Source organism: Rhineura floridana, chromosome 1 (genome assembly GCF_030035675.1).
Source record: "Rhineura floridana isolate rRhiFlo1 chromosome 1, rRhiFlo1.hap2, whole genome shotgun sequence".
NCBI lineage: Eukaryota > Metazoa > Chordata > Lepidosauria > Squamata > Rhineuridae > Rhineura > Rhineura floridana.
Window position 1 is genome coordinate 170510018 of NC_084480.1, and position 19493 is coordinate 170529510.

The 19493-nt window shown below is 45.0% G+C and overlaps 1 protein-coding gene across 2 annotated transcripts in view; it reads left to right on the top strand.

Moving 5' to 3' along the window:
* ALOX5 (arachidonate 5-lipoxygenase) overlaps positions 1-19493 on the top strand; it is an 86291-nt gene that overhangs the window by 32602 nt on the left and 34196 nt on the right. For both annotated transcript variants that reach the window (XM_061585545.1, XM_061585555.1), the window contains 4 exons: positions 145-226; positions 3467-3589; positions 5629-5735; positions 6363-6535. In XM_061585545.1, the coding sequence (XP_061441529.1) occupies positions 145-226; positions 3467-3589; positions 5629-5735; positions 6363-6535 (485 nt within the window). The remainder of the gene's footprint in view (positions 1-144; positions 227-3466; positions 3590-5628; positions 5736-6362; positions 6536-19493) is intronic.

Here is a 19493-nt window from a genome sequence, read left to right on the forward strand (position 1 = left end):
ATGATCTGCAAATCGTCAGCTGCATACTTGGCCTTTTGCTTATTACTACAGAGGAGAAAACTGCATGTCTTTATACTGAATAGTTAGAACATTTTTCATATCTCAGTCTCAGACTATAATTCATCTTTTCATTGTCTTCCACAGCCAAGCTTTTTGGAGATGACAAGACACAGGTCCTTAAGCATCACAAGCGCAAAGAACTGGAAGATCGTCAGAAGATGTATCGGTGAGTTTCCATAAAGCTTCCTATTTTGTGTGATAACTTTTCAATAGGTACCCTGAGACCTTGTTATAATTTCCCTATATATTTAAATACCCATGCTAACAGGGCTGTGACTCTATCATATCTCTCAGTTCCCTGACAATGCTGTATTTGACATAGAGATAGAAAAGAATTAGAACCACGTACTGCCATCACCTCTGGCTCTCATTTCAAATACAAGGACACCACTGCAAACAGGACAAGAGCCTCAAGACACATTGATTAATTGAAAAGGCTGAAAGGGGGACATTCATATACCTTTACTTAGAAAGAGAGAATAGAGTATGTACCGCTGTAATTAAAAGCCTTATGAGTATTACATACTGTATATGCAGGGATCCGCAAATATGGCTGAGCTTCGTAGCCAAAGACACATTTAGACATTCCCAGGCACCCATTGGTACCAAAATCCATATTATTCCACATTCAGAGATAGCTCCTCCATAATGTATATTCGGGAAGTAACTGAAAGATGATCACATCAGGCTGATTCATAGTGGCAGATAACCAGGTGGGGCAACAGCAGTCACCTGATCTCTGGCCACCCGTGTTGCTGCTCCGTTGCTGATGGATATGGGGAGGAGCATGGCAGCAGTGAGGCTGGTGCAGTGCAAATGTACTAGTGGACATTCTAGTGCTCCAGCCAGTGTGCTTGCACCGTGCAGACCTTGCCACTGCCTCACCCCTCTCTTAACCAGAATGTAGCAGTGACATAAGCAGCCAGAGGTCAGATGAGCATTACTACCCCACCCTGCTGTCCACTACTGCTGACTGGAGCATTTGCCACCCTGTGCTCCTACTGGGATGAAGGGCAGGATATAAATCTAATAAATAAATAAATAAATTTGAACTCCTCCTCTTGGGGAATTTCCTGCCCTCCATGAAACACCTTTCATAGCCAGCAGCTTGGAGACAAAAGAAAAAATTGGCAAAGAATCAACACTAGGCTCTCCCTGTACACAGAACCCAGGAGGTCTCTCCCACCCCACCTCCAAGGTGCTTTGAAATGTGAGCAACTATATTACCATTATCATTATTTAAATATATATCCTGCTGTTCTTCCCAGTAGGAACCCAGGGCTGCAAACAAGTGAGAAAACAATTAAAAAATAATTAAAACATCTTAAAAACAATTCCAATACAGATGCAGACTGGGATAAAGGTGTATCTACTTAAAAGGCTTGTTGAAAGGGGAGATCTTCAGTAGGTGCAGAAAAGACAACAGAAGACAACAGAGACGGCGCCTGCCTAATATTTAAAGGGAGGGAATTCCAAAGGATAGGTGCCACAAAGCTATAGGTTAGCTTTTCTGCTAAATAAAAAACCAGCTATTTAGCTATATCTTTTATGTTCTTTTAAGAGCAGTTCTCCGTGCTTTCCTGGCTATAGTACAGAGCATCATATCCTAGACAGTGGCATCACAAGGGTTGGTGTCACCCAGTGCGGGGCCTGACGGCCGTGACGACTGACTGCCGGGACGCCCTGATCAGCAGCTCTGAGCTGGCGGCAGGCCGGCAAGGATGTTCCCCCGAGCCCCGCCCAGCCCCAGCCCACCGCGGGGAGGGGTGTGACGATCCCACCTTTGGCTCCCCCTGTCAGGTTCCCACCTGCTTGTGGCTACTGCCTTTCACTAGGCACCACCAGGGACACCACCAGTCAGGACCGTCCTTTATATGGTTTCTCACTCCACTCTAGCACAGATCTCACTAGATCCCACTGCTAGGCAGCACCACCAGTCACTTTCTGTAACCCAAACTCCCAGAGACTTTGCCTAAGTCTCTCTATAGCTTGTTACTTTGTGACTGTGTGCCTATGCTGTTCCCAACCCCCTTGTATCTTTATATTTAAAGCATACAACTCTGGGTTGCTCTGGATACTTGACTTGTTACAATCTCTCTCTTCACCGCTGCCACCATTAGATACAGTTTCTGTTCAGCCTTGGTAATTACCTTGCCCTCCCTTCTGGTCTGTATATTTCCCAGCCAAGGATCAGGCCTTTGGTAAACCAAATAAGTATTTATTAAATATCAGAAATAACAAGATTACTTAAGGAATGTTTCACAAGCGTATGGTTTCATCTATATTCTGTTAGGTACTTGACTTTTTGCTAATTGCCTCAGAACTCCGACTCACTCTCAACACCACCACCTCCAAACCTCCAACCTCTCTCTCAGCCTCTCAATTCACCACCTCCAAAACACCACCCAGATTCAACTGTCATTCTTCCATTTATACTCCCAGGCATTCAAACTCTCAGCCAATCATCCAGCATTCTACTGCTCATGTACTCCCCCCTCCTCTTTCACTCCACTTACCATATGTCTTCTATATAAATAGCACTTACCATATTTACAATATAAGCAGGAACATCACAAGGGGCTCACCCGCCCACTCGCCCGGAGCCTGCCGTTGGCCCGCCATGTCGGGGCGCCGAGGGAGCCGGCGGGCAGCCATCTGCCGGGGGCGGAGCCTCCTCCCAACAGATCTTCTCCTCCTCCTGGGACCGCTTCCCTTTCACACGTCCCTTGCTTCCTCTCCGGTCTGGGCTCCGGACGCCTTTGCATGGGTTTCACGCACTCCTGGGTTCTGCGCCAGCCAGATGGGAGCCCCCGTGGCGGCTGTGGGTGTCACCCCTCTCATGGTGTCATCTGGGTGCGGTCCGCACCTCCCGCACCCTCCTAGTGACACCTCTGATCCTAGAGGCAGTAGTGTGAATGCAGAATAAAAACAGGCCATGCAATATTGCTTTTAATACACACCTTACTTCTACCATGCAAGGCTGGGATAAGTGGAGAAAAACATTGGCACTGGGTTTCTCTCCAGTTTCCACTTTCTTGAACCAAACATTTTTTTCAGCCAGGGATACAAGCATCTGAATTCTCAGAACAGAAACAGTGAGGTTTTGTGTTATTTTGAGATATTCAGGATAAATTTCACTTTGATACAATTTGAATGTATCAACACCTACAAGTTTTACATCTGATTAGGGACACATAGGAGTACCTAATTGGGTGGGAAGCTGCTTGTGCCCAAGGTGCTGCTGTGAACATTTGCCTCATGTCTTGGCAACTGTGATTATGGAAGAAGCACATGGTAATTCTGTCTGGTTCATCTGAAAATATGTTTCATGTTTCAATTACATGATTCTCACTCTTGGAAATCATAGGAAGGTAAAGTTCAACAGTTATTTTGATTTTTTAATCAGGTGGGCAGAATGGCACCCAGGCTTTCCCCTGAACATAGATGCCAAATCTCACAAGGAATTGCCTCGTAACATCCAGTTTGACAGCGAAAAAGGAGTTGACTTCATTCTGAATTATACTAAAGCGTGAGTATTATGGTGGTTCTCTTATTTGGTATTGATACTCTAGATTGGTATAGGATGATGGGGAAAAGACAAAAATGATTAAAACACAATTTTAAAATATATTTTAATCACATAACACTTTAAATGACAATGTGAAACAGCCAATGATTATACTTTGAATGGCAACATAAAATTACAATAATCAAAGTGTTGGTAACAAACATATAATTCTCATGACTGTACTTCATAAATATTACACTTACAGTACAACTCTAATAATTCCTATAATTGACAAAATGATACTAACATTCATAAAATATTTTAATTTTGTCTCCCCCTTCCCTGCCTTACCATCCTCTAGCTGAATTTGTAAGCTTAACCAGTTATAATGTATTCCATGCTCTTAAGAAATCAATCTTCTATATGGGGTGATGGATGTGGAATAGAAGTTGGGGGCGGGGTGAAGAGGAGTTGAGGATGTGTCCATCCTCCGGTATCAATGTTGTCGTCGTCATGGCAACTGAAAATCATCACTGGATGGCAAAGTTGTCAATCAGCATCAGGCCAGCCAGCAATAGTCATCTTGGTTGCAACCCTAGCTGTCTGTTTCATTGGAAGAAGAGGGAGTCTCATCCTCTTGGCCTTTTCCAAAACATACAGTATTGGACACAAGGATCAGAATGTGGTGGGCAGCAAAGGAAGAACATATGCTCCTCTTTTTCTCTGTTCGGCTGGTTAGCTGGTTGTTTGATGGCATTCCTTTGTTTGTTTGGGACACAGGTTTACCAGAGAGATAGGCAGACGGTATATAAGGGACTGATTTTTTGTTACGCTTCTTTGATTCCAGGTTTTATTTGCTTTTCACTTCTCTTTTCTAATGCCAGTAATGAGTTTGGATCCCAAGACATACATCTTTTCACTTAGCAGCAGGCTGCATGCACAGGACTATACAAGGGTCTTTGTATATTTGGCTGTGGTACATGTGGCTGCTGCTGGACTGAAAGTTGAGCTGTGTGGAATTGGCTTCTTGAAATTTTCCACTCTATAATTGGGCAGAGAAATTGGTGACCATTGCACCAAAGTTCTCCAAGGGGAGGAGAAATTCTCCAACAGTTTTTGAATGGTGGGGCTTGTTATTAAGCAGTGGCAGTAGTACTACTTTATTTTTGCCTAAGATTTGTTGTTGCTGTTTGCAGCACCAATTGTGTTGGCATTTTTTGTCCTCCACTACTTAGGGCGTAATCCAACAGCTGTTTACACTGGGCTGAGGGGAGTGGGATATGGCACACCGCTGGCTGAGCTGGCTGGGTTCCAGCTCAGCTGGACACCACTGGCATAAGTCCCTCATCCCAACTCTGCTGGAGATCCTCCAGAGAAGCTCAGCCTGACATAAGTGGAGCTGGTGGAAGGTCCAAAAAAGGGGCATTCTGGGTGTGTGTCAGGGACGGACTGAGGGGGGGATTTACGCTACATCCAGGTCCTGTTTGGCTCCCTCCTGCAGCTCTCCATCCCGGCAGCCGTTATGCCAGGAAAAGAGGTGGCAAAAGGAAACTTGTATTTTGTTTCCTTCCGCTGCGCCCTGCCAGCACAGCTAGCATCCTCCCCTCCCAGAGGCTTCTGAACGGCAGCTGGATGTAGCAGCCCCTTCCACCAGCTGCTAGCCTCCCATGAGATGGATTGCTTTGTTAGAGGTGCTTCAGGGCATTGTAGAGGGGAAATTGCAGCTACTATAAAAAAAAGGGTGGATAATGTTCAGCAAAAAATGGCGAAGTGGCCTTCTTTTTCTAGGAGGGTTAAACAAAGAGAGAAATTTTCCCAGAAAAATGTTTCTTGATCAATTTTGGCTCAGCTCTTGTTGAAGGTGACCCAGATGGTATAGACGTGGTTCCGAGTCCAATATATTTGAACAGCATTGGGGTCATTAAACTTGTGATATTTAATTCCTAAAGATTGCTTCCTTGAAGCAAAAAAGAGATGGGAAAAGTGAAATGTGCAAGGGGAGGAATAGAACAGACAAAGATTACAGACAATAATCATCCAGTGTTTTTGTCCTTTTTTAGAATGGAAAATCTTTTTGTTAATCGTTTCATGCATATGTTCCAATCCTCCTGGAGCGACTTTGCAGATTTTGAGAAAATCTTTGTCAGAATAAGCAATACAATTTCTGGTAAGTTCAATAGCAATTGTTGATACTAGCATCACAAACTGAATCAATGTATATGTTGTTGTCCAAGATTAATTTAAGCTTGGCTGCCATTTATTTATTTTCCAATCAAAAACCTTTAGGGTGTGGGTTAGGCCAATAATTGCTAGAATTGATGTGCCCAATGGTTGCACATGTGGAAGGATGCTCAAGTTTCAGCAGTGGTGGCTGGTCTCTATTGGGACTGGTGGGGTGGAAAGCAAGGAGGCCAAGAGCAGGTGGAGCCAGAACTAATGACAGATGGAGTCAACTAATTCTAGTTTTGTCCCCATCCTGCTCCCTGCTGTGTTTTACAAGGCAAAACTGAGACTACAGAGAAAGAAGCTGGCAGCCACAGCCACTCCCTGAACTGGTGTACGAAAGAAGGCAGGCAGGCAGGCAGGCAGGAGCTGGCTAAGGGAAGACTGAGGTTGGTAGCGCAGTGTCCCATTTGCCCTAATGAACCAGTCTCCACTGATTTTCAGACTCGTCTTTCCTTTGTTTCTGTTTTGTTTTTTAAACTTGATATAGTTGAATATAGAATAGCTATTATTTTTGTGCTAAGATTTAAGCTAAAAATAATCTTTGGGCTTCATTTTCATTTTCTCCTAGAGTATGTGATGCAGCATTGGCAAGAAGATTTTATGTTTGGATATCAGTTCTTAAATGGGTGCAATCCTGTAATGATCAAAAAGTGCACAGAATTACCAAAGAAATTTCCCGTGACTACAGAAATGGTAGAATGCAGTTTGGAGAGAAATCTGACTCTGGAAGAGGAAATAAAGGTATAATGATATAACGGACTTATTTCATTGTTATTGTAATAGAGCCTTAAGGCAAAATACTCAATCACATGGTAGTCTATGGCTAAATGGCCAAGGTGCTGGATGCAGAGTCAATTTTCCCCTGAAATGAACACACACTGGTAAATAAGAGGTGGCTTTATTAAAATAAAATATAAGTGCAAAAATGTAACAACAAAATAATTCCTTAAACCAAACGCTCCAAGAGTAAGACAAAATACAAAAGGCAGAGTTCAAGTCACAAGTAAAAATAACAAAGCTGTCTAGCCTACTATTTATATTCACTAATAGGCAAAAAACCTTGCGGTTTAAGAACATACCTATAGCCCACAGCTATTCTATCAAACTTTAAAAAGCAGGGAAATTGGGCAGCTATAGTGAATGCACCAGGCGAGCAGGAGACCTGAACTCCTCTCTGAGATATTGGAGTGCCCTACAAATTGGTTAAAATGCAAACACCATTTCGGTTGGTCTTTCACAGTCCGATCCACTTCCTGTTTAGCTTGGAAGAATTTGGTAAAATGTGCCTCTGAGCATATGGTGAGTGGTGGCAACACTTGCCATCTCCAAAGATAGAGAATTATATTTTTGCTTCTTTCCTCAGTTATTAATGTTTCTACAGAGAATCTACACTAGAAAATTTTATTACCCTCATTATTCATCCTAGAAATCTGTGTCAAATTTATTTTTATAAATTTCAAAGACTTTTATTGGTCAGTGTCATATGATGGTGAAGACTGCCTTTTGTGTTTGAAATTGGAGGTTATGTTCTATTTCTATTTTGTGTGCATTAACAGTGGAATTTGGACCTGCTTTTTGATGAAAAATCAGACTGATTCCAATATGTTGCTACTTCAGCAATGACTCTAGCTGCTGGGAAAAAGAGGATGCATATTTTCAGCCTGCTATGTTTAAACCACTTCATTTAAGGCAAGGTGGGCACAGTCAATTAAAAACATAGAGCACACCTAGCATTTTGCTAGAATATATTTCACCTCCCACTGTTTTATCTTGTGCAAATTGAGACACTCCTGAGGTCCACTGGAGACTATTCTGCAGAAGTCAGTGCCATTATTCCACAATTATGTTTGGAGTTTTTTTAGTATAAATTTTGCAAAGAGTTGCTGTACTTCACATATTCACAGAAATAGAAACAAAAGAAAATGATTTCCTATAGGAAACTTCACTAAAATTGCAAAGGAAATCAGAAGTATTCAAAGTGACCATCTGAACTATATCAACTGTCTTAATAATGTTGCTTCCTCCCGGCTAAAACAAGATCAGCACAGCACATGTCTTCTTTCTATTATTTGGGCTGATTGCAGGTGTGGCCACCACTCACCATATGCTCAGAGGCACATTTTACCAAATTCTTCCAAGCTACACAAGAAGTGGATTGGACTGTGAAAGACCAACCCAAATGGTGTTTGCATTTTGACCAATTTGTAGGGCAGTCCAATATCTCAGAGAGGAGGTCAGGTCTCCTGCTCGCCTGGTGCATTCACTATAGCTGCCCAATTTCCCTGCTTTTTAAAGTTTGATAGAATAGCTGTGGGCTATAGGTATGTTCTTAAACCGCAAGGTTTTTTGCCTATTAGTGAATTTCCCTGCTTTTTAATCTGGGAGGTAAGAAATGGGATCCTGTCCAAGTTTGCTGAGAATGGATGGATCATTTGCATGCTTATTGAGTTCAATGGGATTTACTCCCCTGCAATCATGCTTAGGATAGGTGAAACTGACCACAGAGGATGGGGAGGGGAGGAGGGGGAGGAGGGAGAGGAGGAAATGCAGAGGGGAGGACTGGGAGGGGAGCAGGCAGGATGGGGAGGGGAGGAGAAGGACAGGTTTGATCGTTTGCATGTTTATTAAATTCAGTGCGATTTACTCCCGTGCAATCATGCTTAGGATAAGTAAAACTGACCGGGGGGGGAGGGAGGGAGGGCTTGAGTGGGCAAGGGAGGAGGAAGGGAGAGGAGAGGAGAGGGGGAAAGCAGGTCTGATCATTTGCATGATTATTTTCAATGGGATTTACTCCTATGCAATTTGGTTAGGATAGGAAACACTGACCATGGGGGAGGAGGAGTGGGAGTGGGAAGGAGCGTATTGGAGGGGGGCAAAGGAAGGTGGAGGGGAGGGCAGGTTTGATCATTTGCATGCTTATAGAGTTCAATGGCATTTACTTCCATGCAATCATGTTTAAGATAGGTAAAACTGACCATGGGGAGGAGGAAGGGGGGGAAGGGGAAAGAGGGGATTGGAAGGAGATGGGGACTGAGGGGCAAAGGAAGGGGGAGGGAAGGGGCAAGAGGAGGGGATAGGAGGAAGGAGAAGGGAGGGAGGGTTTGATCATTTGCATATTTTTTGAGTTCAGTGGGATCTATTTCTATGCAATCATGTTTAAAAATGAAAATGGACTGCCTTCAAGTCAATCCCCACCTATTGCGACCCTTTGAATAGGGTTTTCATGGTAAACGGTATTCAGAGGTGATTTCACCATTGTCTTCCTCTAAGGCTAAGAGGCAGTGACTGGCCCAAGGTCACCCAGTCAGCTTCATGGCTGTGTGGGGATTCGAACCCTGGTCTCCCAGGTCGTAGTCCAACACTGACCCAGGAAAGGGGCAGGGAGTGGGAGGGGAGAAGATTGGGTGGGTGGGCACTGGGCAGAAGGGAAGCCCCTTTCCTTTCCAAAAGGAAAACATTGTAAACAGAATCATTCTTTTTCAGCCTTTCCCCCACCTTTTTATTCTACAGCAGACACATGTAGCCTCCCACCCAAATTTAAACCAAAGCTGTCCCTGGCCACATCCACACCAGGCCTTTATTTCACTTTGGACAGTCATGGCTTCTCTCAAAGAATCCTGGGAAGTGTAGTTAGTGAAGGGTGCTAAGAGTTGCTAGGAGACACCCTGTTCCCCCTCATAGACCTTCAATCAGAGTGGCTGACTGTTAAACCATTCTCTCAGGGGAATAGGAGTCTCTTAGCACCCTTCACAAACTACACTTCCCAGGATTCTTTGAGGGAAGCCATGACTGTCTGTCGTGTCCAGGACGGGACTCAGGAACCAGACCAGTTGATGAAAGCAATTCAGTTTTTATTAAAGTGATATCCAGACAAAAACTGCGCCTTCTCATGAAGCAACACTATAACACATATCCTGCAACATAGAAGAGAGTTGACAGAACAAGGAATCCCTGTTCCCCTGTCCCTTAAAAAGGGGGCTTTCTGGCGCGAATTCTGTCACTCCGCCTCAAAGTACTCTCATCCACACCCCTTCTCTCTCTCCCCGTTGCTCTCTTTTGCTGCCTTCGTGTGCGTGGTGAAGGGGGAAGCACTGCCCCCTCCCCTTCTGAGGATTCTGACTCCGGTATTGGGGAAAGAGGGGGGCCTATGTTTAAACCGTCAGGCTGGCTTTTCTCTGAATGAGACGGTAATTGAAGTCCCCCTTGCCCTCCCTCCCTTTCCAACTGCTCTAGTCTTGAAAGGGGAGGCGGCGTGGGAAGCTCACGGGAAGAATCTGTGTCTGTGAGAGTTTCAAGGTCTTTACTGAGAGACAGTTCTATCTCTGGGATTCCCCCCCTTCCTCTGACTCTTCTTCACACGGCTCTGGCCAAATGATCTCCTCCCCCTCCTCATCCTCTGAAACAGCAAGGCCCCAATCCTGCATCCTGACACCATCCCCTCTCTCATGCTGTGCTACCCCCCAACTTATCGGCTTAGGATGATGGGGAAACCGTTGATGGAATTCTTTCACTAAGTCTGGGGCATGTACATCTATCTCATTTTCCCATGATCTGTCAGCTGGCCCATAACCCTTCCAGTGAATCAAATACTGTAATTTATTACGCTTTCTCCTGGAATCAAGAATCTCTGCCACTTCGAACTCAGGTTGCTCATCCACTAGAATTGGTGCCCCTGGAGGCTCCACCGGTCGTAACTCACTGGGAGGGGCTGCTTTCGTTAACAAGGAGCGATGAAACACAGGAAGTATTTTGAAAGTAGCTGGCAACTTCAGACGATGAGCCACTGGATTAATTTGTGCCTCTACTTCAAAGAGCCCCACTCTCTTATCCTGCAACTTCCTACATTTGCCCAGCATCTGGAGGAAGCGGGTAGACAACCATACCTTGTCTCCTAGTTGAAGGGGGGCCCTTCTCTTCGATGCTGATCAGCAACTTGTTTGTACTCAATTTTGGCCTCGTTTAATTGTTGTTTCAGTACCTGCTGTACTGCCTGAAGTTCCTGCAGAAATTCCCCTGCAGCAGGCACAGGCACCGGCACGCTCTCTGTACTGCTGGGGAAGGCCTTGGGGTGAAATCCATAGTTAGCAAAGAAAGGTGTTTGTCCAGTGCTGGTATGCAAGGAATTATTATAAGCAAATTCTGCACAATGCAAATAGGAAACCCAGTCAATCTGTTGGTAAGACACATAACAGCGTAAATACCTTTCTAAAACCACATTCAGTCTCTCAGTCTGCCCATCCGTCTGGGGGTGATGAGCTGAAGAAAGTTTTAACTCCATCTGCAGCTGTTTCCAAACTGCCCTCCAAAATTTAGCTGTGAACTGAGTTCCCCGATCCGAGACTAAGCTATTGGGCAACCCATGCAATCGGTAGATTTCCTTTATGAGCAGCTTGGCTGTCTCTCTAGCTTCTAAGGCCCCTGAGCAAGGGAGGAAATGTGCCATTTTAGTGAGTGAATCCACAATGACCAGTATAGCCGTCATTCCTTGTGACTTCGGTAAATCAGTTATAAAATCCATGGAAAGGTCCTTCCAGGGTTCGCTCAGGGTAGGTAGAGGCTCCAGCAACCCTGTCGGTTTTCCTGTGTCTGTTTTTGCCCGCATACAGACAGAGCAGGATTTTACATAGTTCTCAATATCTCGGCTCATTTGGGGCCACCAAAAGTCCTTGGCTACATTCTGAATGGTCTTAAAGATGCCAAAATGCCCAGCTGTGATAGAGTCATGACATTGACGCACGATTCTGAGTCTTAGATCCCCCTTTGGCACATATCTGACAGCTTTAAACCACAACAGTCCATCTCTCCAATGAAAACTTACTTCTGAATCCTGATCCTGTTCCATCTCCTGGATATACTGTTGCATGCATGGATCCCCCTGCTGTGCCTTTCTGAGCTCCTCTTCCCATGAAGGCTGACATGATCCCAACATCAGCTTCTCCGGCGGGACAACACACTGGGGTTGATTGTCAGCTTCACATCCTTTGTATTGCGGTTGCCTGGATAGAGCATCTGCTCTCTGATTTTTGGCATGGGCATGGTAAGTAATCCTGAAGTTAAACCTGGCAAAAAACTGCGACCAGCGTATCTGTCTCTGGTTCAGCTTTCGGGCCGTTTGTAGACTTTCTTATGGTCAGAACGCACTTCTATCTGATGCTGAGTTCCCTCCAAATACTGTCTCCAGTTCTCAAAAGAATCCTTGATGCCCAGCAGCTCCTTTTCCCACACTGTATAATTTTTTTCAGCATCCTTTAATTTTCTGGAAAAGTACGCGCAGGGATGCAGCTCCTTTCCTTCCATGTCCAGTTGTAAGAGAACCCCCCCGATGGTAAAGTCCAAAGCATCCACTTCCACGACAAAAGGGCGGGTAGGGTCAGCAAAACGCAAAACAGGCTCAGATGCAAACTTTCTTTTCAGCTCCTCGAAGGAGCTTGCAGCGTTCTCTGTCCATTGAAATTTTCCTTTTCCCCTTAAACAGTCAGTTAACTTGGAAAAGCCTGGGATGAATTTTCTGTAGTAATTGGCAAATCCCAAAAAACGTTGTACGTCCTTTTTAGTGGCTGGCTGACCCCAATCCAATATACAACTCACTTTTTCTGGATCCATTTCCACTCCTCCTGCTGAGATTCGATATCCAAGAAAGTCCAAAGACGATAAGTCAAACCCACATTTCTCTAACTTAGCATACAAGTAGTTCTCTCTCAGTCTTTCCAACACAGTTTTCACGTGCTGATCATGATCTTCTTGGTTCCTTGAAAACACTAGAATATCATCTAGATAACAAATGACATACTTATCCAGGAGGTCTCTAAATACTTCGTTAATGAACCTTTGAAATACGCCAGGACTTCCACACAGCCTGAAAGGCATTACCAAATATTCAAATTGACCATAGGAGGTAAGGAACCCTGTCTTCCATTCGTCCCCCTTCCTCATTCGGATCAGATTGTATGCTCCTCTTAAGTCCAGTTTCGTGAAGATTTGTGCAGAGTGCAGTCGGTCCAACAACTCCAGAATCAGGGGCAACGGATAGCTGTTAGGAATAGTGATTTGATTTAAGGCACGGTAGTCATTACAGGGTCTGAGTTCACCTCCTTTCTTCTTCACGAACAGCAAGGGGGCTCCAGCGGGGGACTGTGAGGGACGAATAAATCCTCGCTTCAGATTTTTCTCCCAAAACTCCCTCAGAGCCTCTCTCTCTTTCTCTGTAAGAGAGTAAATTCTTCCCGATGGAATGCTCGCTCCTGGCACTAAATCAATTGCACAGTCATAAGGGCGATGAGGAGGTAAGGTCTCCGCTTCTTTCTCATCAAACACATCTTTAAAATCCACATATTTTGAGGGAAGGGCCACTTCCTTGACTTCCTGCACTGCCCCTGCCAGAGTGTTTGCGGTTACTTCTGGTTGACAGTTCTCATGGCAGTACTGAGAAGTAAACCACACCACCGCATCCTTCCAAGCTATCTTTGGGTCATGCTTTGCTAGCCAGGGCATTCCCAGAATCACATCAAAGTTCGAGAGATCTGACACATACAATGAAATGAACTCATCGTGCCCAGGAATTTGTAGTTTCAATTCCTCCATGGCTCACGTCACCCCTCCAGATTTCAAGGGTCTCCCATCAATGGTTTCCACGGACAAGGGGGTGTCCAATTTCCATTGGGAAATTCTGTAACGTTTTGCCAGCTTTGCATCAATGAAATTTGTAGAGGCTCCACTGTTAGTTAGCGCTGTGGAGTTAAACATTACTCCTGTGGAAGTTGTAATCCAGATAGGTAGCACCAAAACTCCTTTTGAAGGGGGTTGTGCTACCGGAGGCCCTTTGTACAATGCAGCCCCCAGCCCTCCGGCCTGTACGAGAGCTGGGTACTTTAGTTTCCCGACGGCTCTGTTTTCCCCCCTTTAAGTCCGCAATCCCTAGCCACGTGGCCCAGCTTTGAACAGTAAAAGCAGAGACATTCTCGATGTCTCCTCTCTTTTTCTTCTTCTGACAGCTTCGGCCGAGCCCCTCCTTGTCCCTCGGCCGCGTTACCTGATATTCCTGAAGTTGAAAGGGCCTTGCTGCGAGATGCTGAAGCTGAATATCTCTGGGCCTCCTGTTTCTTCTCCAGATGCCTTCCTTCCAACCGGTGATCGATCTGCAGGCACAGCCTAATCAGCCCAGGCAGATTAGTTGGGGGGGGTAGTTCGGGCCAAATCATCCAAGATCTCGGCATTCAGTCCACTCCGGTACATAAACATCAAGGCTGCGTCATTATAACCAGTTTCCTGGGACAGAATTTTAAAGGTATTAGTGTACTCTGAAACAGTTCCTTTCTCTTGCTTCAAGGCACCCAACTGCCTCGCCACTGTCTCAGCTCTTTGAGGGTCCTGGAACATCTCAGTCATGGCTTGCATAAATCGTCTATATCTTCCTAGAAGGCCATCCTTTCTCACCAGGTACGGAGTGACCCATTTGGCAGCTTCCCCTTCCAAAAGGCTGATCACAAAGGCCACTTTGGCCACATCACTAGGGAATTCTGCATTCCTAATGTCCAAATACAATTCACATTGAGCCACGAAGGTGGAGAGCTGGTCACTCTGTCCCGCATATTTTGGTGGTAATCCAATAGGAATCTTCACCACAGCGGCTGGAGGGGCTGCCCGCATCTGGTCTATCGTGGTTTTCAAGGTCTGATTGTCAGTCTTCAATGTCCTAACTGCCGCCAACAAGGTTTGGACATCTGCCTGTAAATCTGCCACATTAGTCCTCAGTCGTCGCACTTCTTCCGTCTCTGAAGTGGGATTTGTTCCCCCTGCTGCTCCCTTCTCCATCTTGTCACGTTCAAGCGGTGGAAGCGTTGAGGGTGAAGTAGGTGGTTCTGTCAAACTGTCGTGTCCAGGACGGGACTCAGGAACCAGACCAGTTGATGAAAGCAATTCAGTTTTTATTAAAGTGATATCCAGACAAAAACTGCACCTTCTCATGAAGCAACACTATAACACATATCCTGCGACATAGAAGAGAGTTGACAGAACAAGGAATCCCTGTTCCCCCTGTCCCTTAAAAAGGGGGCTTTCTGGCACGAATTCTGTCACTCCGCCTCAAAGTACTCTCATCCACACCCTTTCTCTCTCTCCCCCTTGCTCTCTTTTGCTGCCTTCGTGTGCATGGTGAAGGGGGAAGCACTGCCCCCTCCCCTTCTGAGGATTCTGACTCCGGTATTGGGGAAAGAGGGGGGCCTATGTTTAAACCGTCAGGCTGGCTTTTCTCTGAATGAGACGGTAGTTGAAGTCCCCCTTGCCCTCCCTCCCTTTCCAACTGCTCTAGTCTTGAAAGGGGAGGAGGCGTGGGAAGCTCACAGGAAGAATCTGTGTCTGTGAGAGTTTCAAGGTCTTTACTGAGAGACAGTTCTGTCTCTGGGATTCCCCCCCCTTCCTCTGACTCTTCTTCACACGGCTCTGGCCAAATGATCTCCTCCCCCTCCTCATCCTCTGAAACAGCAAGGCCCCAATCCTGCATCCTGACACTGTCTCTCATGAAATCAAAGTCTGGTGTGGGTGTGGCCCCCTGATTAGCCAAGCCCAGCAGCTGTGAGGCTTTTAGAACTCTGACAGTTGGTTCTTACTGAGCATGCTCCGCGCTATCATTGGGTCCCAGCCAAAATTTATTAAATTAATTAAAAATCAGCCAGGCATTTTTTTTAACTTTTAAACTGCTGCAGATGAAGGTCAGAGTATGGGGCAATGTCAGTATTAGGATTACAGGTACTCTGTGAACATAGCTGATTTTTAATGAATTTGAACAGATTATAACTCTCAGAGAAAAAAGTCCAAAAGGGCTCTGAAGTTTTTCTCTCTCTTTTTACACTTTGAACTGTCTATTCTCTCTGACTTTTTTGTGTATCACCATGAAAATTGACAGGGTTGTTAAGCAAGCGTTTCTGAGTTCAAGACTATAAGTTATGTAATGTTTTGTTTTGAAATGAGCTTATGGGAAGCATCAGAATGGCATGGGGGGTATTTTCAATTTAACATTGCGGAATGTGAAAAATCCCCGCTGGCTATAGTATACAGCCACCCTTGTGGCTGTATAACTCACACAATATAGGTAAACCAGCAGAGTAACATCTCCCCATACATGTATAGCCTGGATAGCAGATGGAAAATGGAACCCCAACATCAAGTAGCATCAAGGAACATTGGTGAACAAAGACCCGAAGTCTTAGTTCTATTTTTTTATGGGAAAAAGCCCAGCAACAGCCAGGAATTAATTAGCCAATCAGGGGGCTTTCTGATGATGAAATCTTCTGGCGCTTTCATACCTAACAGTCATGCACTTTTCCAACCTTCCCAGGCCTGTGGACTTGAGGTACCAGTCTCAGGCTGATAAGCAGGTGTTCTTGCTCACAGTTCAGCTGTGAGAGCTGACAGTCTCATGGCCTCCCAGAGGCCCTAATTCAGGCAAGATGTTCCCCCCACAATTCCTTGCCACAGAACCATTTTGTGACAAAGGAAACAAAATACTCTTGACAAAGGAAAGCAAGTACTCTTGGATGAAACAGATTATCTTGACCCGTTCCAGTCTGGGTTTGGGCCTGGTTATGGGACTGAATCGGCCTTGGTCTCCCTGATGGATGATCTTTATTGGGAGAAGGACAGGGGGAGTGCAACCTTGTTATTCTTATTTGATCTCTCAGCAGCTTTTGATACCATTGACCATGGTATCCTTCTGGGCCGATTTGGTGAGATGGGTATCGGAGGCACTGTTTTACAGTGGTTCCGATCCTATCTCCAGGGTCGTTTTCAGATAACAGCCTTGGGTGATTGTCTTTCGGGCCCCTGGCAGTTGTGCTGTGGGGTGCCGCAGGGTACCATCTTGTCCCCCATGCTGTTTAACATCTATATGAAGCCCTTGGGAGCGGTCATCAGGAGATTTGGGGTGAGGTGTCAGCAGTACGCTGATGATACCCAGCTCTATTTCTCCGTAACATCTGAATCAGGCCATGCAAGCCCTGGACCACAGGCTGGACTTGATAGTGGGCTGGATGAGGGATGAGTCTGAATTCTAGCAAGATGGAGGCACTGTGGGTTGGTGGTTCCCGAGTTCGCATAATTGGTCAGTTGCCTTCTTTGGGTGGGGTCGTACTCCCTCTGAAAGGTCCATAGTCTAGGGGTGCTCCTAGATCCATCTTTGTCACTAGAGGCCCAGGTGACCTCAGTGGCTAGAAGCGTCTTTTATCAGCTTCAGCTGGTAAGACAGCTGCAGTCGTTTCTGGACTGGGATAGCCTGACCACTGTTGTCCATGCACTGGTAACCTCCAGGCTGGATTACTCTAATGAGCTCTATGTGAGGCTGTCCTTGAGGTTGGTCTGGAAGCTGCAGCTGGTGCAAAATGTGGCAGCGAGACTGCTCACTGGAGCAGGGTATCACCAACATGTCACCCCACTGCTGAACAAATTGCACTGGCTGCCCTTTTGCTACCAGGCCAAGTTCAGGGTTCTAGTTTTGGTCTACAAAGCCTTATACAGCTTGGGACCAGGATACCTGAAAGACCATCTTATTCCTTATATACCCAGTTGATCACTGTGCTCTGCAGGTGAGGGCCTCCTGCAGATACCATCTTATCAGGAGGTCTGTTCTGCACAACATAGGAAACGGACCTTTAGTGTGGCGGCACCTACCCTGTGGAACTCCCTACCCTTATTTATTTTACTTATTTATGATTTGATTTATATCCTACCCTTCCTCCCAGCAGGAGCCCAGGGCAGCAAACAAAAGCACTAAAAACACTATAAAACATCATAAAAACAGACTTTAAAATACATTAAAACAAAATATCTTTAAAAACATTTTTTAAAAGCTTTCAAGACTTTTTTTTAAAAAAGGTTAAAAACGTTGTTGCTTTTAAAAAAAAATATTTAAAAACATATTAAAAAGAAATTCCAACACAGAAGCAGACTGGGATAAGATCTCAACTTAAAAGGCTTGTTGAAAGAGGGAGGTCTTAATATGCTCTGAAAAGATAACAGAGATGGCGCCTGTCTAATATTTAAGGGTAGGGAATTCCACAGGATAGGTGCCGCCACACTAAAGGTCCGTTTCCTATGTTGTGCAGAACAGACCTCCTGCTAAGATGATATCTCGATTGGGTATATAAAGGATAAGATGGTCTTTCAGGTATTCTGGTCCCAAGCTGTATAGGGCTTTGTACACCAAAACTAGAACCTTGAACTTGGCCTGGTATTTAATACCCTTAAATATTTGGCTGGCACCATCTCTGTTATCTTTTCGGTGCCTATTGAAGACCTTCCTTGTTCAACAGTCTGCTTCTGTGTCGGAATTGCTTTTTAATATCCCTTTAAACCTTTTTTTAAAAAATAATTCTTCAACCCTTTTTAAAAAAAATGTTTTTAAAGTTGTTTTATTTTACTGTATTTTAAAGTCTGTTTTTATGATGTTTTAAAGTGTTTTTAGTGCTTTTGTTTGCCACCCTGGGCTCCTGCTGGGAGGAAGGGCGGGATATAAATTAAATAAATAAACAATTTTCAAAGCTAACATTCATCTCAGGATGGAGAATGCCTAGCTGTAAAATTGCACATGGGTGCATTATTTTTAAGTGGGTCCCACATACATCTGCTCACATGGTTGAACCCCTTCCTGTGCACCACAGTAGTCTCCAAGAGAACAACAGAACTGTTGCTTTATTAAAATGGAAATGGACTGCCTTCAAGTTGATTCCGATTTATGGTGACCTTACGAATAGGGTTTTCATGGTAAGCAGTATTCAGAGGTGGTTTACCATTGCCTTCCTCTGAGGCTGAGAGGCAGTAACTGGCCCAAGGTCACCCAGTGAGCTTCATGGCTGTGTGGGGATTCGAATCCTGGTCTCCCAGGTCGTAGTCCAACACCTTAACCACTGCACCACACTGGCTTTATTAAGCAGATTATAAACAGGACTAGCTCTAAGGTCAGCTTGCTTGTCTGAAGACTGGCAGCAGGTGGCTGAGCTGGAGGAAGAGCTGGAACACATGAGCACATGCCTCAGCCTTGCTCCTCTCAGCAGATGGCACACACACACAGGAGAAAGGATAGTTTGTTGCCATTGCTGACCAGAGCACCTAGCCACCTATGCTATCTGACAACTGACAAAGAACTTAGCCATCCAAGGAAGAGGAGGAGTGAACAATGAGTGCACATTTTGGCAATCAGTTGCTCAGCTGTGAAGGTGTAGGAAGGGGCCATCTTCACAGACCTTGCAGCAGCAGCAGCTCCTTTATCAGTTTGCATGTGGTCACAGTAGGAAGATGTGGGAGGAGATAGTAGACATTTATTTGAGGCTTTCTTAGGTGCTATGGTTTCAATCTGTACCTGAGGCTATTGGGAGGAAGGAACATACAATGTTACATGTGCTCACACACACACACGGCCATTTTTGGGAATATAAATCCAGCTGGTACCTAGGTCTGTCTTCACCCTTAGGTGAACTACACAGGTTCCTTTGTAACTGGAAAATAAGAATAAAGAGAAAACATGCAATGTTAATTGTCATGAAAAGACCCCACCCTTCAGTTGCCGTCACATGCTTGAACAAGGCCTCTGACTTAACTCCACGATACAACATATTCTGGTGTGGGGTTCAAACAGAACCCAAAGGTTGCAAACCCATATTCCATTTTTCTTCCCAATCTAAATAAATAAAATTCCAAATTCTGAAAAGAA